Below are 25,986 nucleotides of genomic sequence, written 5' to 3'. Positions count from 1 at the left end.
GAAACATGTTATATCATTAAAACATTTTCTGATACCAAGCTGTTGCAAAATGTTGCAATGGTGGATGCCTGATGTCGCGCCTCCCTTTCCATTCCTCTGTTAATGTAATCAGTAATTGGAATAAGAAACAGATATGGCATTTCTATCAGTTACCATTTGTATACAAAGTCTATATGCAGATGGGAGTATTTCAGAGGTTTGCAGGTGGGATTGTAAAACTGTTGTGAGTGCCTGCATAATGATTTGCCAGTTTATATTGGTTTCTCTAGTTGTAATCTTAAAATACTGAAACCAACCCATATTTATATGTATGAACTTTTGACGTAATTGTTACAGATGCCAACTGGAAAATGATTATGACTTGTCTGCTATCTAGAGCAAAAATAATAATAATTATATGACGTATCTTCTTGGTATTCTATCTAAAAGAGTAAGATTCACATAAATGTATTAACAACCTTTTAAAAAGTCTAAACATGTAAATATCAAGCCTTGACTCTTTGGTCAATTTCACTCTAAAACTTTTTGAGAAGTGATTAATGTATTTATGGAGATATGCCCGCTTCAGGCTTCTGAGATCTTTCTTGTGTTTTTTTTTCTCCAGAACATCTTCAAAAAGTAGATTGAAAACATTTGTTTCTACTTTCAGTTAACTTCAGTTTAGCTTTCTGGTCAAACCCTAAACTGTGGTTAATCTTAACAATAGTTTATTAAACCAAGCTATTTTTTTATGAATCATAAACTACAATTGTAGTTACAATTGTAATTTATGAATAATTATAAATAAAGTAATAGGCATTCTGTCTTTGCAGCGGTGCCAGAAAGGGTAAAACCAGGGAGTCTGAAATACATTCATGTGACAATAAACCATAGCTTATCAATCCTGGTTTCATGTTCTCCATGTGAGTTAGACAGAGTTCTCAATTTGGGACAAAATACCCATTGGTTAGACTGGTGATGAAGAGTTGTGGTCATTCTCAGAGGGATAAGTCCAATTAGTGTTGTATCTGAATGCTGCCAATGAATTGTGTTGGTTGAGATCAGGGGTGTCAAACTCATGTCACAAGACGTATCAGGACTTTTCCACTCTTTGCTAAACTGGGTGTGGGTGTGACCAGCGTGTGACACATCTGCCTTATTCAGAGATCATGGTACATACGACAGTGAAAGGAAAATTGTCCCTGTTGTTTCTGGCGAATAATTAATTGTCTGTGGGCATTTCGTAAAGTATTGTTTATTTATTCATTTAAATTATATTTATTTTTTGTTAAAAATAATTTCACATGTGTATTAAATGGTTGTATATATTGTTCTTTTTTTTTGTAAATCTGTGTAATATCCATTTTTAAAGCATACTTTCTGATATAAATCTTAATTCCCGTGGTGAACAAAAATAAACACAACACAGCCTTAGAAAGTGTCTACTCTTATTAGGATGGAATTATTTTGGTTTTAAAAATGTATTATATATAACCTATTTCTCACAATATAACCTTCAGGTCGCATTCACATTTGGGTTCTCCATCCCAGCTGCAGCTTCTTAATAAAACAACCTATGAATGTAAGCCGCCCTGAGTCCCCTCAGGGAAAAGGGCGGCCTATAAATCCCAAATAAATGAAATAAATGAAATAAATGAACTGTATTTTTCTGTCTGGTGTGCTTGTCTCATCTCAGTCTTCGGCTCTTCCTGACGACTTGTCTGACTGAAAAAGCAGTTGCCATAAATGTCCCAGAGCTTCTAATGATATTGGCATCAAGAATACAGGAAGCCTTACACTGGTGCTCGTTTGCACAACAGTAGATAAAAGAGCTCTATCTGCTCATTTAATTTCATTTACCATTTTTGGTTGTGGTCTTTGGGAAAAAATGGCTATGTTCAAGCCAAACTCTGCCACAAAAACAAAACAAAGGAAACAAACTCTATAATTTCACATACCACAAATTTACACACTGTTTTAGGCACCGAAGGGAGCTTCCCCTTTCCAACGAATGAATTGTACAGTGCTTGAATAAATCGTATGTGAATAAATCGTATGTGAATAAAGTACAAATGAATAAGTCGTACTTGAATAAACAATAAATGGGGGGGTGGGGGATGGAAATGAGGAATCCTAGTGAATAATGAGAACGCTTCCTATCCATAAACTAAAGGAGTAAAAAGATAAAACTGGGCAAAAGGAATGATGCTTTGCTTTCTGATTTTTGTTCTTTGTTGCTACATGCCCAGAACTCTTTCGGTATATGTATCTGGGCTTAGATTTTCAATTCTGTAGAATTTTATGTCACTCTAATAATTAATAACTACCGGTAGTGTTTCTACAATTTTATGTAAACCTTACTAAGGACAAACATTTAGAATTGTCACTAACAGCAAACCTGATATTATTGGCATTATCAAATGTTTTAAACTTTAGAATTAGTTCGGAATGCTCACGTGCTGAAGAGCTAGTATTTAGATCATGTTCTTAATTCCGTTGTAGGAATTGTGGATTTATAGGGTCATACTGTAAATTAATTTTGATAAAATATACTTTTGTTGAACAATTAGGCAAAGGTTGAACAATTTTATTCAGTAAATTTGTAATCAAAGAGACTCTCAATTTTTCATTCTTAATCCAAATATTGAAGGGAAGTATGATTACGTACAGAAGTCAGGACTACGTTTATTACTCGGAAATTAAGAGTTTTAATTGTTTTTGCCCCTATTGTTATAATTACAGAAAGGAAGAGCAAATAGATTTTCCGGACTCCTTCAATTTCTTCCATTAAGTCCAATCGCTTGTTTAATGTTAAACTATGGAACAGCTTATTAAACTTGTTTAATTTATTTCTCCTTGCCTACTTATCAAGTGAAATATTGAGATAACTGTTTTTAGTATTTTTATAATAGGTTCTTGCATAGATTTATGCAATACTGTTGTCCCGTTTCCATTTTGCGCCTTGTTTATTTTCCCTGGCCAGACAGGGAAAAAGAATATTTGAATGCAATTCCTCTCTCACTTTTTGGGGAGTGGGGGGATAGAAAATTGAAAGGGGTAGTGAACCATGATTCAAGAGGCTGAGAGAGAACCTTTCTTTCACAGCATTAATTAACTCAAGTTCGTTAGGACGTGGCGTCTACTGCAGTTTCCCCCTTGTTTGTACTAAATCAGGTCAGAGAGAGAAAAACTTTTCCAACAGGCTCTAAGTGTTATAATGCTCAGAAGAATGAAAAAGCAAAGCAAGCTGATCATAACTATTATATCGATTGATATTGTTCTGGGAATTGTTGTATAATATGCCAGAGATGTGAGGTGTGCATTAATAAATATTTCCTATAGTTGGGAAAATGAATTCTTTTGATATTGCAGAGACACGAATAGGAGATATTTAATGATTACTTTAAAAGAGGTGAGTTACTTATAGACTAGGTTGGGTTCATGCGAGCGTTGTGCAATGTACAGAACACATTTTTTAAAAAGTATGTATATTGGGAGACTATTCTGTCTTATCAGGTAATAACAAAACAGTTTAATTATCCCAATCCATGCTGGAAGTTGTTGTTCGTATCCAGTCAATTTCTTTTATTTTAATCTCCATTATGTGTTTGTGTATTTATATAACTTTGCTCCTATATCATGATGCATGTTGCAAAATAGTGCATATCATCATTCTTTATAATGATGGGAAGATGTAGCCACCTTAAATTTAGTACCACATCTGGAACCCAGCCAAGATGGACATGAGTCCCATAGGCTCATTTTTAGCAAAAAAAGCTTTCTCATTTCTGCACTCTGGGGGGAAGAAAAACCGGCAGGAGCAAGCCACAGGCTAATATGTTGTAGGTCTCGCTAGCCCTGTGGAGAGTGGAAATTTATGTGCTATTCATTCACTAAGGAAGTAGTTTGCCAGGGTGCTACTGACTGTTTCTATGACAACCCCAAGAAAGCTTTGCAGTTGATCCTCTTGCTGGAAAAGAGTGAAAGTGAGAAGGAGGGAGGGAGAGAAAGAGAGCCTCCAAAAATGAAAAGGCAAAAAATAAACACACAAACACGGAAAATAGACAAAGAGTTGGAAAGTTTTATTTGAAGCAATTAGCTTCTACAGCCCGCTAGATGCTCATTTGGGAGCATATTGTGCTGAACTCAATATTTACTCTTGAGTAAACATATGTAGAATTTTGATATAAACATTTTCTCAGACTTTACAGAATCCCCTACCTCCAGGTCAGCCATTTAAAACTGTGCTTTTAAATAAACTTTTTCTTAAATGATTCCCTTAAGATCTTTAGTTAATGCAGAGGAAAGTGATGAGGCTTTAAACGGGAATGACAAATGATAAAAACTTTTTGGTGAAAGGAGGCAGGGAAACTGTTTCAGGTATTAGAGCTGACTCTTTTGTTTCCCTCTAGTTGATCTGTTCCCCTCAGGTTTTTAGAATGACTCTTTAAAAAATATACCCTTCTTTCTTCTTTCCCTTTAATTGATATGTTTCTGTTGGTGTCGTGTATCTTCCGGTTAGGTGTGCACATTATTTTATTTCTCCTCACTTGTTTATTGATTGATTAGATGGAGAATAGGATACACACATTTTCTCTTCAGTCAAATTATTCCAATTTATTATTTTGCAAGAAACAATTATCTTCTGTACTAGGCCTCTTGTACATGGCTAGCTTTTATTATTTAATGTTGGAAAACAGGGGATGATACAAGGAACTTCACTGATTTGAATAGAAGTTATACTGCAACCACATGTGGCAAATTAATTCCACTGTAAGGTTTTGGGGATATTAGGTTGTTTCCCTAATGTGGCTGTATGGAAGTATGCATTATAAAAAAAAAATCTGTTGCAAAATCCCTAAATAAGAATAAATGTTTTCTAATTTGAATGCTCAACAGCTTCCTTTGTAATCACCAAGAGTGGGTTCCGATGCTGGACGATGTTTTCCATTGTTTCATTTGCAGTCTCTGTTTCTCTTTTGATTAAATGACAAATATCCACAGCGATATTCAAACTAACCTCGATGTAGTGTTAAAAGAAAATATCCATTTTCATCTCTCTCTCTCTTTCTCTCTCTTTTTAAAAAGTTTTTTTAAAACATACATCATTGCGCAAACAGTGTGGCACCTGAGGGTCACACATTCTAATATAAATAAAACTAATCTCTCTTTTTTAAAAAAGAATAAAAAAATGCTAGATGAAACATTATGGGCTACTTATCCAATGTGGAATTCCATCTGCATCTTTATCCTCCATAAATCCCATAGAAATCTGATACTGATGCAGGATAACGATTAAATTACACGTGTGCTTGATTTAATGTATTATAAAAGTAAAAAGAGCACACCAGAATTTTAGCTGTGACCGAGTATCATCATATTATAGACTGGTATTGTTAGGGCTAATGAGATCTTATAATCAGTTCAGGGGGTTGATTATATTGAGACAAAAAATATTGCGAAGGGCTTCAGCACCAAATTCACGTCTGGGGTTGTTTGTACATGACCGAAAATTGAATAAAACATGGATATTGGTACTCCTTTTATGAGGGGAAGAAAGATATTTGTACTTATTTGCATCTTCTCATAAGTATCCCTAGAGTTGTTTTTAAAATCTTATTTTGTGCAATTTTTTACATAGAGGAATAACATATTTCACTTCCATATCAAATCTTATATTAAATAAAAAAATGTATTAGTTGCTTAGAAGTTAAAATAAATACATTAATTTAAAGGAATAATTCTGTATATAAGAAGTTGGGAGTCTTTACGTTCCCAAGTAATGAGGAAGAGAGGGTTAAATGAGTTTTAAATTTCACCAACTTATTTTGAAAATCTTTGGGGGGATGGCTAGAGAGGAGAGAGGGGGAAAGGGCAGTTCGTTTTTCTTTTATCTTCTTTATTCTACGTCCTTATGCTTCAGCTTGCACATATACCCCCCTCATGTCACACATGCAGAAAATTAATCTCCAAGCTTTTGTGCCTGGAGAGAACTTTTCCACCTCCACTGCCTGCCTGCCTTCTTGCTCACCTATAATCTGTGTGATCGAGCAGAAGGAGCAGGCTTAGGTATCTGCTCACAATCCTTTGATACTTAGGGTCTCTGAGTGGTTTGGGGCAGCCTACACTTTCCCCAAGCAAGCAATCAGTTTATGTGTGGGAAGAGGCCTGGATGGTCCTGTATCCTATTCCAATGCACTGGCTAATGCCAGATTTGTGGGTGGACAGAAATGAGAAGCAGCCATTTGTCCCCCCCACCCCACCCCCCATTTAAGCTGAGCAGGGCGAACCTTCACTTATGATTTGCAAATGTAAATCTGGAGCTCTCATCAGCCAGTCTACTTGGCTGCTGAAATCCTGGCAACGAGGCCTAGAACTAACAGTGGGCATTAGAAAAGGCTCCGCGTAGGTCTGACTTTCATGCTATCTCCATGGACTGCCTACCACGAGTGTATTTGGTATATCAGGGGCCGCACTCACATAAGCATAGTCAAAACTAGAAATACTCAAGCTATGAGTGCAAAGAGGAATGCACACTATGAGTAGTGCCCCAAATTCTTTGCAAATTGGGCTTCTCTGTTATTGTTGCCCTATGAGAAGTTGATAAAGTGCTTGGATAGTGGATGAGCTGATTCGAACAAGCAAACCAGGTTCAGTTATAATAAAGTAAGAATGGCTTCCCAGGTCTCTCTAAAATGCCCCCATATGCTTTGGAGGACTGGTTATTAATAAGGTTGCATACATGGTCAGTCAGATGCTCATATGGATTTGGCATTTTTGTCCACCTATCAAATGCTTTCCAAAGGCCTGAGATAGGCAGATGTTGTTTAATAATAATATTAAAGGCGTTCGTTCCAGACTATAAGCTATTCTAAGTACAGCTGCCATTTGCAATTGATTTGTAACAAGTCATTATTTCTTTGTTTTCAATTTTTGTATATTTATTTGACAATAAACAATTTTTCTTTTAGTGTTCTTGAAGATGTTGGTATTATTATTATTATTATTGTTTGTCACATAGTCAGCCAGAACTTCAGACTGGATTTGGTATTTTTATCCACCTATTGAGTCCTTCCCAAAGACCTGGGATAAGCAGATACTGTTGTTTGATGGTATTAAAGGTATCATTGTACGATGGTTATTAATAATCACAATCATTATTATTGACTTTCTCGCCTATATTTTTAATCCTCTTTACAAACTCCCCATTTTATCTTTTTGATTTCTTCTTCCATTTGATTACCTCAATCTTACACATTATATCACTGACGGCTAACCTTTATGTCCTCGCATGCCGAAAGCCCCAACCCCCTCCCCTGTTTTTTTTTAGTTAGACTTATATACCGCTTCAAAGGGCTTTCAGCCCTCTCTAAGCGGTTTACAGAGTCAGCATATCGCCCCCACCGTCCTCATTTCACCCACCTCGGAAGGATGGAAGGCTGAGTCAACCTTGAGCCGGTGAGATTAGAACCGCTGAACTGCAGATAACAGTCAGCTGAAGTGGCCTGCAGTACTGCACTTTAACCACTGCGCCCCTTGTTTGGGCCTAGCAGGCCTCCCTGAAGCCTCCTGGGATCAAAAATGGGCCACGGGGGGAGGGGGCACACCCACTCCCAATTCTCCCGCCCCTGTGCGTCTCCCACATGTGTGTCCGAGACCTGAAAATCAGCTAGCCACTGGGAGGCACGCGTGCCTGCATGATGGAGCTGAGCTGGGGTGACAGCTTGTGTGCCTGCATAGAGGGCATTGCGTGCCACCTGTGGAATGCGTGCCATAGATTTGCTATCATGGCACTATATGGTATATAATGTGTATTTGTACATACATATAGTATATTTTTGTATTATATAATATGTAACTATTACACGTTTTCTTTTTGTTGTCTTTCTTTGTACTATTTTTCCTTTTTCCTAGAGTTCTCTATCTGAAATTAATTTATACCATTTTAAATCAGCTCTTCTGATGCTCTTTGTTTTAAACTTGCAACATAATCGGAAAAGCCAGGTAGCAAAAAGTGTGTTGTGATGAAATATCTTAAAATAGCTGCTCTTGAAAAAGTTTCGGGATAGTTCCAACTCTGCAGTTATGTTTAAGTTTTGCCATGTTTGGTTTATTGATTTGGGGTTAGAAGACGTAAATAATTTTATCAAAATGAATGATTGACGGCCAACACTAAAGATTGAAGTTCTTGGCAAATGTTAAGATGAAGCGGCAGAAGGAAGGGGAAATGTGCAGAAAGCATTTTGCTAGGAACAGGACAGACTGGCTGGCTGAAGCCTCAGCTAGATAACAGGAACTTATGAAAAAAAATGTACTGGGGACAATGACTTCCCAACGCCGCTTGAACTAAGAAAAAAGTAAGCTAAATCAGATTGAATCTTAAAGAGTATTATAGTTGAACAGATCTTCTCCTAGAAATAGTTGGGCCAAGAGGTGACAGAAGGAGAATAAGATGGAGAGAGAAAGACAGAACAGCTGCTTTCTCTGAGGCCTGTGGGTCTGTCTTCGGGGGGTGGGTGGGTGGGTGGGATATGAGTTTGGGGTGTATCCTAGGAGATTTATTTATTTAAAATATTTTTCAAGTTGCATTCTAGCCAAAATCTGCTGGCCAATAAAAATGCCATTGCAGCTGGACTTCGCTTATTTGTTAGATACGAACTTGTCGATTTGGCAAATTGTTTTCAGTCTCTTAACGGCAGAGTCTCTTTCTCTCTGTGTCTCTCTCTCTCTCTCTGCCACCCCCTCCCTGATCCCTTCTCTGCCAACCTCCCCCTCCACCTCCCTTTTCCTTTGATGCAGCCATTGGCTGCTCCACGATACTCTTCTTGCCAAATAGGTGGATCCTTCTCCCCCCCCCCCCTCCTTCTCTCTCTTTCTCTCTCTCTCTCTTTTTCTGCTGGCATTGGCAAAGGCAAATGGTTTGGGACCGAGCATGAAAGGAGGAAGCAAGCAAGCCAGAGAGTTTAGGAGGAAAAAGGGAAAGGGAAAAAAAGGGGGAAAACAACAACAAAAACCCCATACCCCAGCAGCTGGGTTTTGCCAGCAGCCGATCACAGCTGATCCCAGAGTGGAGTCTGCCCCTTTTCCCCTAGACCTGCGATCACCCCTATTCTCAGGCGGAGGGAGCCACATCTAAGTTGCATCTTTGCATTTCTGCCAAACGCTGGGAGAGATTCTTCCCTGGTCTCAGCTTCCCCCGTCTGATTAGTTGCTGTTGTCCTTCCTATTTTTTTTTTTTTAAATTTTCTTTCCTTCTTCCCTTTATCACCATTATTGTGTTATTGTTGCTAGTATTATTTTTTTTTTTTTCAACCAGCCCTTTGGCATTTTTAACCTATTTTGTGCCTGTGGCACAGGCAGAGTGATGTTGATTTATTTCTGTCTTTGGCTGAGGTTCCCCCTTCCTAGCTGCCTTCTTTCAGTTTTTCATTCTTCCCTTTTGCTTCCCCGCTCTTTTTATTAAACAAGACTTGAACATTTTGGCGAACAGTTTGCAGTGAAAGATGCAGCCAACAATTATTTTCTACTTAATTTAAGAAATATCCAGGACTCTCGTGCACCCTTCCTTCGTACTGTTCTGCATTCCTCTTTTTTTTTTTCTTCCTCCTCACCTTCCACCCCGTATATACCCACAATATCGTCCGCCTTCTATTCTCTGCAATTCTGAGCCCAGAATTTCTGAATCGGGGGCTTAGCTTCGCCGGGATGAGACAGAGCAATGGTAATTATTTCCATTCTTGACTGTTTTGTTTTTTTCCCTGGATGTTTTTGTTGTAGGGAAATTTTTATTTTTGAAATAAAAGTTAGAAGACCCACTGAAATTATTTCAATGAATAAAGAATATTTAGAGCTTTGGGTTTAGGACAGAACTGATTTTGTCTTTAATTCCTACGTTGCTGAACAAACTTCAGTGCTTTTATTTTTAAAGGAAGTGAAATTTTACTTCCACAACTTTATGCTGATTTTTTTAAAGATTTCCATACTAATGCATTGTCGAAACAATATTAATTCTACTGTTTTCTCTCTCTCTCCCCTTCCCCCCTCCCCAAATTCCTGCTTGTCCTTCTTCTTCTAGTATAGTATTTATTTATTTTTTAGCTGGATTAATCACATTCCGAGCTTGGCTTTATGTGTTCTCACTTTGCTGTTTCTCTACCTCGTCCTATAAATTTCACGTCGAGATGCTCCCCCCCCTCCCTGGTCCTGATTTTCTTATTCTAATGGATTTTTCCTCTCTTTGTTTTGCATCCTTTCTTCTCACCCTGTTCTCCCCAGGATGAATTCCACCCCTTCATTGAAGCTCTCCTTCCTCATGTCCGTGCCTTTTCCTACACATGGTTCAACCTGCAAGCTCGGAAGCGAAAGTACTTTAAGAAGCACGAGAAGCGAATGTCAAAGGATGAGGAGCGAGCGGTGAAGGATGAATTACTTGGTGAAAAGCCCGAGATAAAGCAGAAATGGGCATCCCGACTCCTGGCCAAGCTACGCAAGGATATCCGCCCTGAGTTCCGTGAGGACTTTGTTTTGACCATTACGGGCAAGAAAGCACCTTGTTGTGTTCTCTCCAATCCAGATCAGAAAGGCAAAATTCGCAGGATTGACTGCCTGAGGCAGGCCGACAAGGTTTGGAGGCTGGACCTAGTTATGGTCATCTTGTTCAAAGGGATCCCCCTTGAAAGTACTGATGGGGAGCGGCTATACAAGTCGCCGCAGTGCTCAAACCCGGGCCTTTGCGTCCAGCCGCATCACATTGGAGTCACAATTAAAGAACTGGATCTTTACTTGGCGTATTTTGTTCACACTCCTGGTAGGTCCTATATATATCTATATATCTATATCTATAACACCAATCATGGTTTCTGGTTTTCATGTTTAATTTTACGGGCAGTTGCTTTTCTCCAAAATTTTTCTTTTTCTCTGTATGTTCCCTTTCATCCCCGATTAGCAAACTGCTAACTTAAGATGTGCACTAGGATGAGTCCAGCACGCTCCGTTTATTTGAAAAATAACTGAAAATAACAGGTAGCCTTTCTTGATTTCCTGGTTCTTTCCTACTACCTGTGATGCCTGTAACGTCTCATGGTAAAGAAAAACTCTTGCTGAAAGCTGAGCGTTGGAGGGACGGGACAGAAGTGTACAAATATATTGTTTGTTAGGTAAATGTCAGATCAGCAAAGAGAAAAAAGGGTTTATTTAATTAGAAGGCAAATTGAGGAGCATTTATTTTGGGGACAGAATCTTGTTCCTTTACTTGATTCCCCCCCCCCCTTCCTAATTCCTTTTGTTGGATCAGTTTAATATATCAGCATGCCCGCAGCTTGTAAACTGCAAACATTCAGATAGGCACTCCTGGACAAATAGTGTGGCAGCATTAGAGCAATAAATGAATTTTCAGAGCCTGCTGTCCCACATAGGAACAAGTTTCTCAAGGGAGAGTTAATAAGTGTGGAAAGGATAGTTTGGAGCCCCTTTCTTTTGTTTCCATGGACTCTTTTTTTTCCAGTTGACTTTATACTGTGGATATACTGTAAAGATGAACAAATGCCCCTATTGTATTTATTTTATTATTATTTTTTCTCCATTTTTCCCCATCAGCTTTCTTTTAGTTTTGTTATCTTGCAATTGAAACAGAAATGCCTGGCTTATTTTTTAGCACTATTTGCTTCCGACTCTGAAATCCAAATTGGATGTCTGCGGAATATTTCTAGATTTATCTTTTGTTCTACTCAAAAGGATCTACCCCAAACTTCCCTTCCTCCTTCTGTTGCTTCTGTAGTATTTTTTTGCTACTTTTTCTTTTTCATTTGCTTTTAAGAGGTCACGTTTCCAACAATAATCCAGTTTTCCTGGATGCCACTTCCATCCTGTTCTTCAACAGTGACAAGGCTCTCTTCTGTATTAAACCCAGTTGTCTTATCTACTGGCCACCTTACGTGTCCCTCACCAGTCTGTGTTTCTATTAGCTTCAGTCTAATAATATTGTCAGGAGTTTTTTCTCCTTTTTTAGAATATGCCCATCCAGTGTGTGTCCCGCAGCCTCTGGACAATGTCAGGAGGTTCATCTCAGCGCCTGAGGATGGCATTACTGACACACTCGTGTCATCTATTCTGCACAACTCAGGGCACTTCCAGGCCTGGCAAGTAACAATCAGCATTCCTCTATCCCTTTTCTTCAAGTGCTTTCCCTTTTCCTTTCCCACTCTAATTAAACTAGGCCCCTATCACCTTCCCGGCCAGATCCACCCCGATCCCTTTAAACAGAGAATTTCCCTTTCATATCAGAATATGTACATGTCAATTTGTGGCAATTTTACTCGCTTTCAGTGAAGAACAAGGCAGCACACTCAATCGCAATAAAAAGAAAATGAATTTTAAAAGTAAATCTTATCATGCTTTCTAAAATTCAGATAAATCATCTGAAAGGGGTTATCAGTCCATATCCCAAGCCAAATAAGGAAAGTTGGGTAAACTCGTGAGGTGAATAAAGTAAATGACCTCTGACAATCATTTATGTTTTAATGATTAAGAAGTTCTCCACATATATTGGCAAGTAAGCCAGCGAATCATTCTAAAATGTGACGTGACCCTTAAGCAAACTGAATTCCTTGCATTTTCATGGAAGTATATATGTGTGTATTCACAGTTGACTTACACAGGCCATATTCTTCATTCCTACTCCAACGAAAAGCTCCAGAGTGAAGAAGGCCATTTAAGCATAAAGCTATTTGCAGGTCAATAGTTTGTTATAAGAGTTTGCTCTCTTCCAGTTTTAAATTTCTGATACCATAAGCCATAACAAGATATGAGTGGGTTACAAATATTTGATGGCATTAATAACACGCATGCTGTTATTTTGCAAGATTCTCTTAACACTACAAAGTGTTCAATCTTTTAAGTAAAATAAAGAAGACTAAGAAAAGATATGGTGGAACGGGAAATTTAATTCGTGCCACTGAAGACAGGAAACAGAACTAAAATTCCGTTTGCCAGTGGAATAAGCTAGATTTTACAACCTACCAAACTTTAAAAAAATAATAATTCTGTTTTTAGCCTTAGAATCCCACTATTCTGCCCTTTTTATCCCAGCTTTATTCCTGTACAGGTCCTAAATAAAGAAAGCAATAAGTAGCAGACAGATTTTTGTTGATTGCGTGCCAAAAGAACAGTTCCTACGTCTGTGCTTTCCATAATATTTCATTTATTATTTTATCTTTTGGTTTTAAGAAAGATACTCAAGGAAATTCTTATGGCAAATGCAAGAATGAGATGTTGGATATTTGTAGAGATGAGTCAGTGTGGGAGATTACTATCACCCCTCCCCTGATTGCCTGTTTATATACATGTCTGTAAGAATGAATGTATGTATTTTTCCTGTTACTGGCCCAGAAGTGAGTTTAACTGTGGAGGAAAAGGGAAAAACCAACTTTGGAACAGACTTGGAAAATCAACGATGCAGGATAAGCTAAACTCGTCTTTCTCTTTTTCACCGAATTACTTGGACTATTTGAGTATATATCAAAGTCAATCATCAGATTATTGAGGAAAAAGAACATTAAATACTGTACGGGTTTTGGAACACATTTTGCCAAGGTGACATAAAGCTCAATTCTAAAAGCAGCAGTATTATCTATATGTGTTTGAATCAAAAACAACACCTTAAGTGATGCAATAATAGGAGCGGTAATATTTTTTAAAAAATACTGTGGGCCTCTGATAAGAAAATATGTAATAAGTAGAAAACCTTTAAATCATAAGATTTTAGTTATTCATGTCTTCTATCTGTAAAAATAATGCATATTTTTAATCTCTTAATCTACATGTTTTTCCTCATAGAAGAAATAGCAATGGGACTGGAGAATTTTAATTGGTAAAGCACGATACAGTTCAGGGTCCTCCCATCGGTATTGCTGATTCTTTAAGAATAGATGGAAGATTCAGATCTCAGCTTTCCAATATCACATCATTAGGTTATGTGCTGCTCTTTCATTGGTAACTTGTTAATTGTGCACAAGAGAATGAAAAGGGAGATAAGAGGTTATTGTTCCTATGGTGTGGAACACAGTTGCTTTATTTTAATTGCATGTACATAACTTAGTAAAAATAGTGCACTTACTAGAATTTAGAGCAATTTGCTTTTGATTCAGTTAATCTTATTTTTAGGGGGCAATCATGGATAAACCTAGAACTTCTGCACATTTGAAAACAATAACCAAAGTATTAATTCTTACAGATACGATCTTAAAACCAGTAGGGCAATTCATTTATCATCCTTGCTATCGGGGCATTCTTTAGCTTGCTTGGGTATGTGTTACGGTGTTATGAAAATTGTAAAACCCATTTGATGAAAGTTCATTCATTGAAATGCTAACTTATATCATTGTTTTATTACAAGTCATGTTTGTTTGGTCTATTCCCTTATTTCTTTTAAATTGTAAAACAAGAAGAGAATCTTTCCTTAGTGAAAGCATGTTTTGTAAATAGCTTGGGTACTAGATCCAAAATTTATTATTTTTTGCCAAGCACAAATGCCAGATGTGTTCTTACGATTTTGGTGTTTTCTAGTCTTCTTCGTTATTTTATTTTGTTATGAAGAAAACTACTTTGGGTGATGACTAGAAGACACTATTTTTTTGGTGCTAGGTTATTTCCTGGCTACAAAAACAATCCTCTTTTAATATTTTATATGAATTTGGTAAACAGCATAAAAGTTGTCATGTCATTTCCCAAATCATAGGCCAATGGTGAGTTACAAGTTTGACATAGCTAAAGAAGAACGAATCTTAACCTGCACTAGTGAGATTCTAGAGAAAGCTAATGAAGCATATTGTTTAATGTTCAAGAAAATATGAGTATCCTCCTTTCCAGTTAAGTATAGTGGGTGGTATACTGTAGACCAGTGTTTCTCAACCTTGTCAACTTGAATGCTGGCTGGGGAATTCTGGGAGTTGAAGTCCAGACACCTTGAAGTTGACAAGGTTGAGAAACACTGCTGTAGGCTGTCCAAGGTTTGTCCTGAGAAATTGTGTTTTTAAGATAGAGAGATTACTCTTGTGTTTTAGTAATCTAACTGTGAAAAATTGAATTAAAATATTACAAATAATATACAGTAAGGTACAAAATTAGTATATTATTCACTCCACATACAATGCATTTGGGGGTGGGTAGAATACTGTATCCAGTATCACCAGAATGTGATCTTCTTGTCCCTGTTTTTTTTTTTTTTTAAGATTTATAAATTCTTCTTTTTAAAGTTGAAGTACAGCTTGTGAAAAGCTGCATTCACTCTGGAAAGGGGAAGCAAGGACGAGAATTAAAATGGTAGTAATTCTAGATTGAGCAGGCATCATGGGACCTTAAGATTCCATTCCAAGTTATAACTGTTCTAGTTACGGGGAAACCAACTTAGTATTAATGTTAAGTGCTAAGAAGGTGAAGTATCTCTAAAACAGAAAAACCAGATGATTCCCTGAGCAAATTTTGATCTAAATAGTGCCACTGATGAAGGAGGGGCATTGCACTGCTGTGTGTTAGTAGTTAACCATTGCATCGTTAGTCTGGTTTCCCTATTTAATTTTAGGGAAACATGTGGAACTACATATGCAAACAACCTTCATACTTTCATATTTACCAAAAGCTTCAAAATGTGCCCCAGTGTAGTTATGGTAAGAATTGTATGATTCAGTAGCCTTATCAGACACGCCAGAATGTAAACGTGAATGGAATAATAGAAGCATGTATCCAATTTTGCTTTAAAAAGATGCTTTTTTAGAACTAGGAAAAAATAATTTGCCTAGAGATCATTACGAAGTATAAAAAATAAGTGTGCCCCAAAAGCAAATGTTATTTCTGCAGTGACAGCTGTCGGAAAAGCTCCTGACTGCACATGAAAAAGACAGAAGAATGAAAGACTTCTGAATTAAGTTTTAGGGAAATGGGGGTGGTGATATGTTACAACATATGAATATGTAATAGAAATGCATTAAAAATAATCGCTACAATATAACCGTGAATGCTGAATTAAATGCACTGAACAGTATGCTGCCTAATTTGAGACGTTTGGCATTGAACAAACTTTTAAATTGAGTTGAGAAAATCAATTGCAAAACGTCGTTTCCAGGAAAGCTATGTATTTTTTTCCAAATCTATCATGGTGTTTAGCTAACATCCCTTTTGAAATCAATGGTTACTAATATAGATTTAGAATCATGGAAAATTAAGTTTGCAAAGAAATAGCTATGTCTATTTTTTTGAAATGCAGAACAAAACTACAGAAGCATCAGGCTTGAAGGTGGAACACATTCCTGTAAGAAAGATTGTACTTGCAGGAGGGAAAAGGATACCAAAAGGGATTCAAGTGACACAGAAGGAAATTAGTAATAAATAAGTCATTCATAGGTGGATTGGCAAATCTACTCCGATGCAGTAGATTTGATCCAAAAAAAGTTTAAATATGACAACATTAGTCAGTTTTATATGTATCACATTTCCCTCTTCCTCTCCTAGCTTTAATATATTAACCTATTTTAAAAACTGTGTCAGTCCCTCGGGTGTAAAAAAAAAATTGTTTTTTATTCCTATGGCAAGCAGAGAAAGATTGGCTAGATTACATGGGCATCTCTCCCACCCCCCACGCTTTGGGCACATTTTTCTCTGCCCCACCTGTTTTCTCAAGTGCTAGTTCCTGGAAATGCTGCAGCTTGCAGGTCTCCTCCCATAGATCTTGCTCTGCACCAGGCCGAGGCTTGTGAACTTCCAACCAGTTAGTTGTGACTGACATCAGGTGCGTGATGATATCCTCCACGATTATCTGCATGTCCCCAAAAGGGGAGTTGAGGAGATTAGGGACTCTTGGTTGTGTATCTGTCCGTTATGTCTGCCTGTCTTGTAAATGACGATTGTTCTCCTTCCTGGAGTTGGGGGTTTGAGCTTGGGAAATAATGAATAGTCCTTCTGTACTCTGTACAATCTGTATTGGCACTAAAAAATTGAAGGAATCGAATTGCACTTTGAGGAGAACATGTCTGTTTCCACATAATGTAGAATATTTTAGGAAGACCTAAATAAGATTGTAAACCCATCCTTTTTGGTGGCCATCAGTTAAGTAAAAATGCAATATAAGTGCCTGCAAAATGTATTTACATCCTTTTGTGAGACACACAATAACTGAAAGGAACTCAGCATTGTGTTAAGTGGTGGATGTGAAGTGAAACTTCTCTTGAGTAGCTATATCAAGTTTCTTCCACCAGGGATTTTACATCAAATAAATCGGCGCTCTGCTCTGCTACCATCTTCTGCTATATAGGGTGTTCCTCAGGCAGCCCTGCTCACCTGCCACCATTTTTATCTAGTCCAATTGAGCCTCCTATTTCATTCCTCCCAAAGTTTCAGCAAGCTGATTTATTTGCAGTATCTATCTATCTATCTATCTATCTATCTATCTATCTATCTATCTATCTATCTATCTATCTATCATCTATCTACCTACCTACCTACCTACCTACCTACCTACCTATCTTTGTTTTCTGAGGTTTTCGCGGGTGTTTGTATGTAGGTCTTTGGTTATTCGGGTTTTCTCCCGCGTAAAATTGGAAGGGTCTTGGCGACGTTTCGACGAAGTCTCATTCGTCATCTTCAGGCTGGTTTGCTCCTGGAAGCATGAAGCCGAGCAAACCAGCCTGAAGATGACGAATGAGACTTCGTCGAAACGTCGCCAAGACACTTCCAATTTTACGCGGGAGAAAACCCGAATAACCAAAGACACACACACAAACACACACACACACACACACACACACACATTGCACCTTGTGGGATATGTAGCATGTTTGAGGCAGGGTTGAACAGGGGGAAGGGGCAAGGGGGAGGAAAAGCCAAAACATCTGGTGCAAAAATTCCCCAGGTCTGCTCAACTGCTAAGATTCACCCAGCAATATTTCTCTTGTTTCTCTGCTGAGCTGTCTGACTTGAAAAGTCTTTTCACAGAGCCAGCAGTATAAACACCGCACCATAAAAGCCTTATTTTAGTTCTTGTTTGCTTTCATTTTCCAAGATGGGTGGAGGCAGGGAGAGTTGGCTATGTGTGAATTCAGTGCAGCAGATCCAGGAGAGCAAGAGAGAGAGAGAGATCAGGCTTCTTAGTGAGGGATATGGCTCCCCTCCCCACACTTCTTTGCATGCCATATGACTCCTTGAGTAAGTGGAAGTATGGAGGTATGATTTACTTTCTCTTCTCTTTCTGCTTCCTCCCACTACTAGCCCCCTCCTGAGTTAGTGCTGGAGGAGTTACAATCAACCCGATGGCGCCTGAGGGCCTTTTCCTTTCGATGGTCAGGCAGAGTTGTGATCCATAGCAAGCCACCAAGGATTAGCCCCACTCCTTCAGTACTGTCCTCTCCTATGCTGGCCATTCTTCTTAGCCAAACCTACTTCACAGGGTGGTTTGGGGACATAATTAAGGAAAGCCTTTTTGTAGTTGACCTGAAGCTTCCCAAGAGAAAAGAAATCACAAATAAATAAATGTGTCCGAAATCTGGGGCATGAGGATTAGACAAGAGGAACAGGGTCTCAGACATCTAGAAACCAAACTAAAAATGTAATTGTGCAAAAGAAAAAAAGAGAAAAGAAAAGGAGGAGCTAATTAGTTTATGACTTTGTTTTGTTTTCTATAAAGCTGCTTCATTATCATTCGTTTAATTATCTAGTTGGACTTATCCTAAGGGAACAGGGCAGACAACAGTTAAATCATTTTGGATGGGATGGAAATTGTAGGATATGCACTTAAGCTTGCTGACATCGGAGAGAATTAAATAGAGGAGGTAATGCTGCTTGTCCTACAATGTTAAGATGGCTCCTATGGCTAAAAAAATATGTGTTTTGCTATATGACATTCTTATTCTGGATCATCTATGGATAAAAAGAGGTTACTTACTTTCTACTGTAGCGTGTTGAGAAAGTTACTCTTGTAATAATCACTCTCTGCATCTGTGATGATGGTATAGCTCAGTGGTGGGTTTCAAAAATTGTTCGAACCTACTCTGTGGGTGTGGCCTCCTTTGTGGGAGTGGCTTGCTGCCCATGTGACCGGATGGGAGTGGCTTGCCACCCATGTGACCGGATATGAAGATGCCGACGACACTTGTCAGAACCACCTTAAATTACCTCCCACACACAGCACTGGCATGCATAAGAATAGGATGTAAACTTGTTTTTTAAAAGGCATCTTTGTTTGCATTACACACGCAACTTCAACACACGCAATGTTCTGATTGCGCCACAAACGCAGGAGTCATCTTTACCTTTCACAGAGGCACTGAGTTTTATAAATAGGAGCATGATAGTGTAGAATAATCATATCCAAGGACCAGTGGTGGGTTTCAAAAAAGTTTGGAAGCTCTTCTGTAGGTGTGGCCTGCTTTCCGGGTCCACTGGTGGAACCTCTTCTAACCGGTTCGGTAGATTTGACGAACCGGTTCTACCGAATAGGTGCGAACTGGTAGGAACCCACCTCTGGTATAGCTACACACAATAATCTTCACATGTCCAGCACAATAATCTTCACATATTTCAGTTTAAAAAGTCTGGGCCATATTAATAAGTAATGACATAGCTACCTCTTTCCCAGAAGTATGGGGGGGACATCTTATAGGAGCATACAAACCCAGAAAGGCTAGACTGTAATTTATATTGCTTTCATTAAAGTGAAAACTTTTCTAAAAATGATTTGTGACAATACCTCTTATAAGTCCTTAAAGGGACTTCTTCTTTTTTTGCATTCTGGGTCGGTGAAACAGTCTCTTTGTAATTTTAGACATTCGGCTTCATGTGGGAGCTTCAGTGATAGAGATGTCCATGTAGCCATGACCTCAAGTCAATCCAGATTTAAGATTAAACTCGGGAGATGTGGGAGAAACAGATACTGTGCATTTCATAGTTCCACCTCCTTTACATACCAAGAAGAAATGTAGGGAGTGAGGAACCATAACTATAAAATTCTCCTGCTTCTTATTAATCTGATTAATGACCTCAGTGGTTCTTGTTAACCTTACAACCTACAACAAAGGACTTGAATGCAAACTTGTGCTTTTCCATGCGCATAGGGACAGGTAACCTGAGGATGTCATATGACTAATCTTTCGGAGCCAATCTGAGGATCGTGCCTCTGAAATCTGACAGCTAAAGGACTGGATTTTTAATTGACTTACCCTAGTTTTGTTTTTTTTAAAACAAGTGGAAGAATATGAAATTCAAGTTTTTATTCACACACACACACACACACACACACACACACACACACACACACACACTGTTTCCCCAAAAATAGGTCAGGGTCTTATTTTCTTTTGACCCCCCCAAATAAGCACTTGGCCTTATTTTCGGGGAGATCTTATTATTTTTGAGGTGCAGGACGAGGCGAGCATGGCCACCTCATGGCTGCTGCTACGTTGCAATATTTTCAGGGAGGGGTTATTTTAGCGCATGTGCTCAAAAGCCTGATTGGGCTTATTATCCAGGGAGGTCTTATTTTCAGGGAAACTGGTTTTGAAACTTTAATAATATTAAATAATAAAGTAGCAAATAACTTTATACAAAGTAGCAGGCTGTTTTTGCTGTGCTGTTTCATGTATCTTTAAAAGATGACACTAAAGACTTCAGTTGCCACATTTGCCCAAAAAGAAAAGATACTGAATTTAAGATTGTATCCCCTCCCTCCTGCAAGGAAGGTCAGGCTGAAAAAAAAGTTCATATACTTTTATTGCTATATTTACAGTGCATCTAAGACAATTTTCCAATTATAAATGTAAAGTATTTTGTGCAAATATAGTCTTCCTTTCAGGCAAATAGACTACATGATGACTTGGACTCATCTGTCTCCTGTTGAATGGTTCAGAAATAAAACTACACTGCAGAGTGTGGTGCCTTCTGTGTCCAATATATTTAGACATAAGTGCACAAATGTTATGGGAATTTCCCCCCCCCCCATGTTAATGATGATTCAATTGGAACAGGATCTTGGAATATAACATTGGAGTAAATAAAAAAAGTAGGAGGTCCTAAATTTAATCACTAGCATTTTTTTTCTATCAGACTTCTTGATAAAAAAAAAATATGGGTCTGAAATGCCAGCGCTACCATGTTATGATTATTTAAGAAGAGCAATTGCAATAGAATTATTATTTCAGCACATTCATACGTGGAATCCAAATTCCAAAAAAAGCTTCCCAAAGTTCCCTCTGCAGTCCCTCTTTAAATCTTGGCATTGTTACAGGGGGAAAATAGGATTTGACTTGGCTTCTCACTTTGAGGCAGCTGTTTTGCATAGAGGTTGTAAAAAAAAACAACCCTGAAATCCTTATGCTCATATCAGAAAAATGCCAAGAAAGAAAGAAAGAAAGAAAGAAAGAAAGAAAGAAAGAAAGAAAGAAAGAAAGAAAGAAGGTAGGGAAGGAGGAAGTTATCCACTCAGCTTCAACAGCAAGAAAGGGAATTTTCCTGGACTGCAGCTTATTATTACAGTATAGTGATAATGATAACTGCATGTAACTGCACCCTTTTAAAGGGGGGGGTTCGCTCCCTTTTAGATGGCTGTTCCACTACTTCCACAGGGGCTCAGTTGTTAAATGGAGGCCCTGGCTCTATTTGAATAATGCTGGCTCTCCTGAGTTTTGTACACTTTTTAACTTCCATCAAATAGCAAATATCTCTCTGCAAATCAGCGCTAGGTTACTTCTGTACATTTAAGCTCATGTGTTCAGCACTATGTTTATTATTTGCACTTAATTCCTGCATGCTCTCTCTCTTGTGTCTCTCTCACTCAACGGTTCTCTTGCTATCTTGAGAGACGCACAATTTGCAGCAAGCGTTTCATACATAAATGGTCACAGTTTTCTTATGAGACATTGGACATTTAGGCAGGAGAGATCAAAGATATAAATACAGATTAGGTGAGACCTGGCTCAAAAACAGTAACTGTGAGAGGGACCTTGGAGTCCTAGTGGACGATCACTTGAATATGAGCCTGCAATGTGCAGCAGCAGCCAAAAATCTAATACAATTCTGGGTTGTATAAACAGAGGCATAGAATCAAAATCATGTGAAGTACTAGTATCACTTTATAAAACTCTAGTAAGACCACACCTGCAATACTGCAACCAATTTTGGTCACCATACTACAGAAAAGATGTTGAGACTTTGGAAAAAGTTCAGAGAAAGCAACTAAGATGATAGCAATAACAATAGCAATAGCAGTTAGACTTATATACCGCTTCATAGGGCTTTCAGCCCTCTCTAAGCGATTTAGGAGCCGAGGTGGCGCAGTGGTTAAATGCAGCACTGCAGGCTACTTTAGCTGACTGCAGTTCTGCAGTTCGGCTGTTCAAATCTCACTGGCTCAAGGTTGACTCAGCCTTCCATCCTTCCGAGGTGGGTAAAATGAGGACCCAGATTGTTGTTGGGGGCAATATGCTGACTCTGTAAACCGCTTAGAGAGGGCTGAAAGCCCTATGAAGCGGTATATAAGTCTAACTGCTATTGCTATTGCTATTTACAGAGTCAGCATATTGCCCTAACAATCCAGGTCCTCATTTCATCCACCTCGGAAGGATGGAAGGCTGAGTCAACCCTGAGCCGGTGAGATTAGAACCGCTGAACTGCAGATAACAGTCAGCTGAAGTGGCCTGCAGTACTGCACCCTAACCACTGCGCCACCTTGGCTCTGATCAAAGAGGAGGCCAAAAAACATGAAGAACGGCTGTAGGATTTGGGTTTGGCTTGTCTAAAGAAAAAGAAGGGGTGACATGATAGCAGTAATCCACAAAGAAGAGTGGGGTCAAATTGTTCTCCAAAGCACCAGGGGGCAGAACAAGAAACAATGGTAGGAAACTAATCAAAGAGAGAAGCAATCTGGAATTAAGGAGAAACTTCCTGACAGCGAAGACAATTTACCAGTGGAACAACTTGCCTCCAGAAATCGTGGCCACTCCATCACTGGATGTTTTTAAAAGAAAAGTCTAGACCAGTGTTTCTCAACCTTGGCAACTTGAAGATGTCCGGACTTCAACTCCCAGAATTCCCCAGCCAGCGAATGCTGGCTGGGGAATTCTGGGAGTTGAAGTCCGGACATCTTCAAGTTGCCAAGGTTGAGAAACACTGGTCTAGACATTCACTTATCTAAATGGTATAGGTTCTTCTGCTTGAGCATGGGCTGGACTAGAAGACCTCCAAGGTCCCTTTCAGCTCATTCATTCTATTCTGTTCACATTTTGAGGCCCAAATAGAGAGTGTTGTTCTAGGTTTTCAGGCAATAATATAACTATTGTGGCAATAAAGGGAGAGAACCTCCTCATGCAAGTAGCATTTCCAAAGAGGCCAGTTTGGAGAATGCAGGGGACAGACTGAAGTTCAATTCTGCCATTGCAGTTAGTAAACCTGTAGATGCTGCTGTTACTGTGTATGCATATACATAGTACATCTCTTCAGTCTTTGTACAGCTGTTCAGAAAGATCAGTTGAGACAGATCTCAGCCTGAAAGAGTACTGATGAAGCGATTGCTGTTTACAAAGACAGTACTTGATTAAACTAATTGGTTTAATTTTCTATAAGGTAGCTTGATCTTGTCCTGTGATTCTGCTTAAGGGGAGTTTCTTAGGATATAAATTATCAGTGAGTAGACCCAACCTGTACCTGGTACTAATGGGGAAATACAGATTTATAACTGGACAGTCCAGTTAGTCAACTAAGCCCATTAAGAGTTTTTTATTCTTTCCAAAGTGGGCAGGTTTTTTCCCTCCATAAATTGGAAAAGCTGTCAGTATACCACAATTGACTAATTTAACGAGTGTCATAGTAAGGAGCAAATAAAATTATGGTTTTAATTTACCAAGTGAAGGAAACTTATTTTAAGAATGTGAAATAATGCCAAGATATGACAAAGATGTTAAAGAGTATGGTTTTAATATGGAAAACTCAGAATTAGATAGGATACTCATGGGAACAGATGAAAAAATGATTAAAAATTGTAGTTAGTATTAGTATTTAGTATTTAATAAATTTATAGGCCGCCCAATCCCGAAGGACTCCGGGCGGCTTACAGAAAATACATTTTTAAAAAATAATAATAAAGAATTAAAAGAAAACAGAGAAAAACAGATTAAAAACCACATCATGCACTCAATCTGGTCGGTGCTGGACCTCAGTCATGAGGTCAACAGCACCCAGGCCTGCTGGAATAGCCAGGTTTTGATAGCCTTTCGGAAGGCCATTAAAAATTGTAGTTATCTACTTAGAATATACCTAGAAGAAGAAGAGGTTAAAGAAACAATGATAAGATGGGCAAAAAACTTTGGATATACAACAGAGCTAGAAAAATGGCAACAACTATGGAAAAGGAATTATAATCTGACAATGGCAGCAGCATATAAAGAGAATTTATATAAAATATTTTATAGATGGCACATGACACCTGAAAGATTAGCAAAAATGTTTAAGGCTAAATCAGCTAAACTTTGAAAATGTCACCAATTGCCAGGAACGTATTATCGTATGTGGTGGAGATGCAAAAAGCTATTGGGTTAAAATACAAACATGGTTAGAGAAAATGATACATAAACCCGTGGAGTTTAAGCCACAGATATTTTTATTGGGTATTCAACCAGAGAAATACAGTAAAGAAGATTCATAATTGATTGTGCAAATAATAACAGCAGCCAGAATTGTGTTTGCACAAAACTGGAAAGCAGACGAAATCCCATCGGAAGGGGAGGTAATAAAGAAGATATTAGACTCTGCAGAAATTGACATTGAGAATAAAGGACAAGGAGGAATCAGCGTGCTACAGGACATGGGGGCGATTTTATGAGTGGCTTGAAAAAAGATATAAATAGAAGGAAAAAAAGGAACAAAACATGAAATAAGTATCTCGGACGCCACACGATTAAAATAGGGGGAGGGGAAATAAGAAAATATCAAAATGTAAATATACAGGCGGAAAAATGATATGAATTGACACGTGTTAAATAACAATTATAAGAATGCATATCTAAGAATGAATTTGAAAGGAAAAATAAAAAACTTTTTATTAAAAAAAAAAGTGAAATAATGGTTAAAACAGTGTTTCTCAACCTTGGCAACTTGAAGATGTCCGGACTTCAACTCCCAGAATTCCCCAGCCAGCGAATGCATTCGCTGGCTGGGGAATTCTGGGAGTTGAAGTCCGGACATCTTCAAGTTGCCAAGGTTGAGAAACACTGGGTTAAAAGAAGAACAGCTATCCTTTCAATTTCTTCCGCATGTTTGGAGACCTACAAATTCCCTAAAGTAAAAGCAGGGGCATCTATTTTATTTTTATTTTTGGGGTGGTTGAGGGAGGAGTAGGGGAGGTCAAGGACCACTAAGGGATGAGGGATTTTTAGCTTGGTGCCCCCCAACCCCCATTTTGGGGCCCTAATCCATGTATATTCATTGGCTTCCTGCTTAACACAGTCAGTAATTTCCCCCCTAAATCTTGCATGGAATTTGAAGACTGCAAGAGAGGGTTTTCATGATTGCCGGCTCCCCAACATGGCTTCAAGAGCTGAATTTGCATTTTTGTTATTTTTTTTCCTCTGTCATTAAGATTTAGAATATAAAAATGGACCTTCCATTCTTTTGCTGTTATTACTTTTCTCAGTCTGAAGGTTCAGTTCACTAATAGAAACAATTTTAAGTGTGATGACACTGCAATGAATGTCAACTTTTAACTGCTGTAATGTATCTTTCGGAGATCTCTATTCCTTCCTTCCTTCCTTCCTTCCTTCCTTCCTTCCTTCCTTCCTTCCTTCCTTCCTATCTTGTTCAGATTGACTACTGGAATGCTGGGCAGACAAGGACCAGTCCAAAAGACCAATCTTTGTACAATTAGAGCTACTCCCTCCCTATTAGGCAATTTCTTTAAGGACTAGACGTTAGATGTTACTAGCAACACAAAAGGGGCCTGGGTTTTGTTTTTTAGGGGTTTCCTTTGATGAAAAATGA

At 38.4% G+C, this 25,986-nt stretch overlaps 1 protein-coding gene across 7 annotated transcripts in view; it reads left to right on the top strand.

Moving 5' to 3' along the window:
- The window catches only part of NFIX (nuclear factor I X), a 225,102-nt gene that overhangs the window by 47,678 nt on the left and 151,438 nt on the right, over positions 1-25,986 (top strand). For all 7 annotated transcript variants that reach the window (XM_032210630.1, XM_032210626.1, XM_032210629.1 and 4 more), the window contains exon 2: positions 10,255-10,786. In XM_032210630.1, the coding sequence (XP_032066521.1) occupies positions 10,255-10,786 (532 nt within the window). The remainder of the gene's footprint in view (positions 1-10,254; positions 10,787-25,986) is intronic.

Source organism: Thamnophis elegans, chromosome 2 (assembly GCF_009769535.1).
Source record: "Thamnophis elegans isolate rThaEle1 chromosome 2, rThaEle1.pri, whole genome shotgun sequence".
NCBI classification, from domain to species: domain Eukaryota; kingdom Metazoa; phylum Chordata; class Lepidosauria; order Squamata; family Colubridae; genus Thamnophis; species Thamnophis elegans.
The sequence above is the reverse complement of the archived record's forward strand: the minus strand, read 5'-3'. Positions and strand labels throughout refer to the sequence as shown.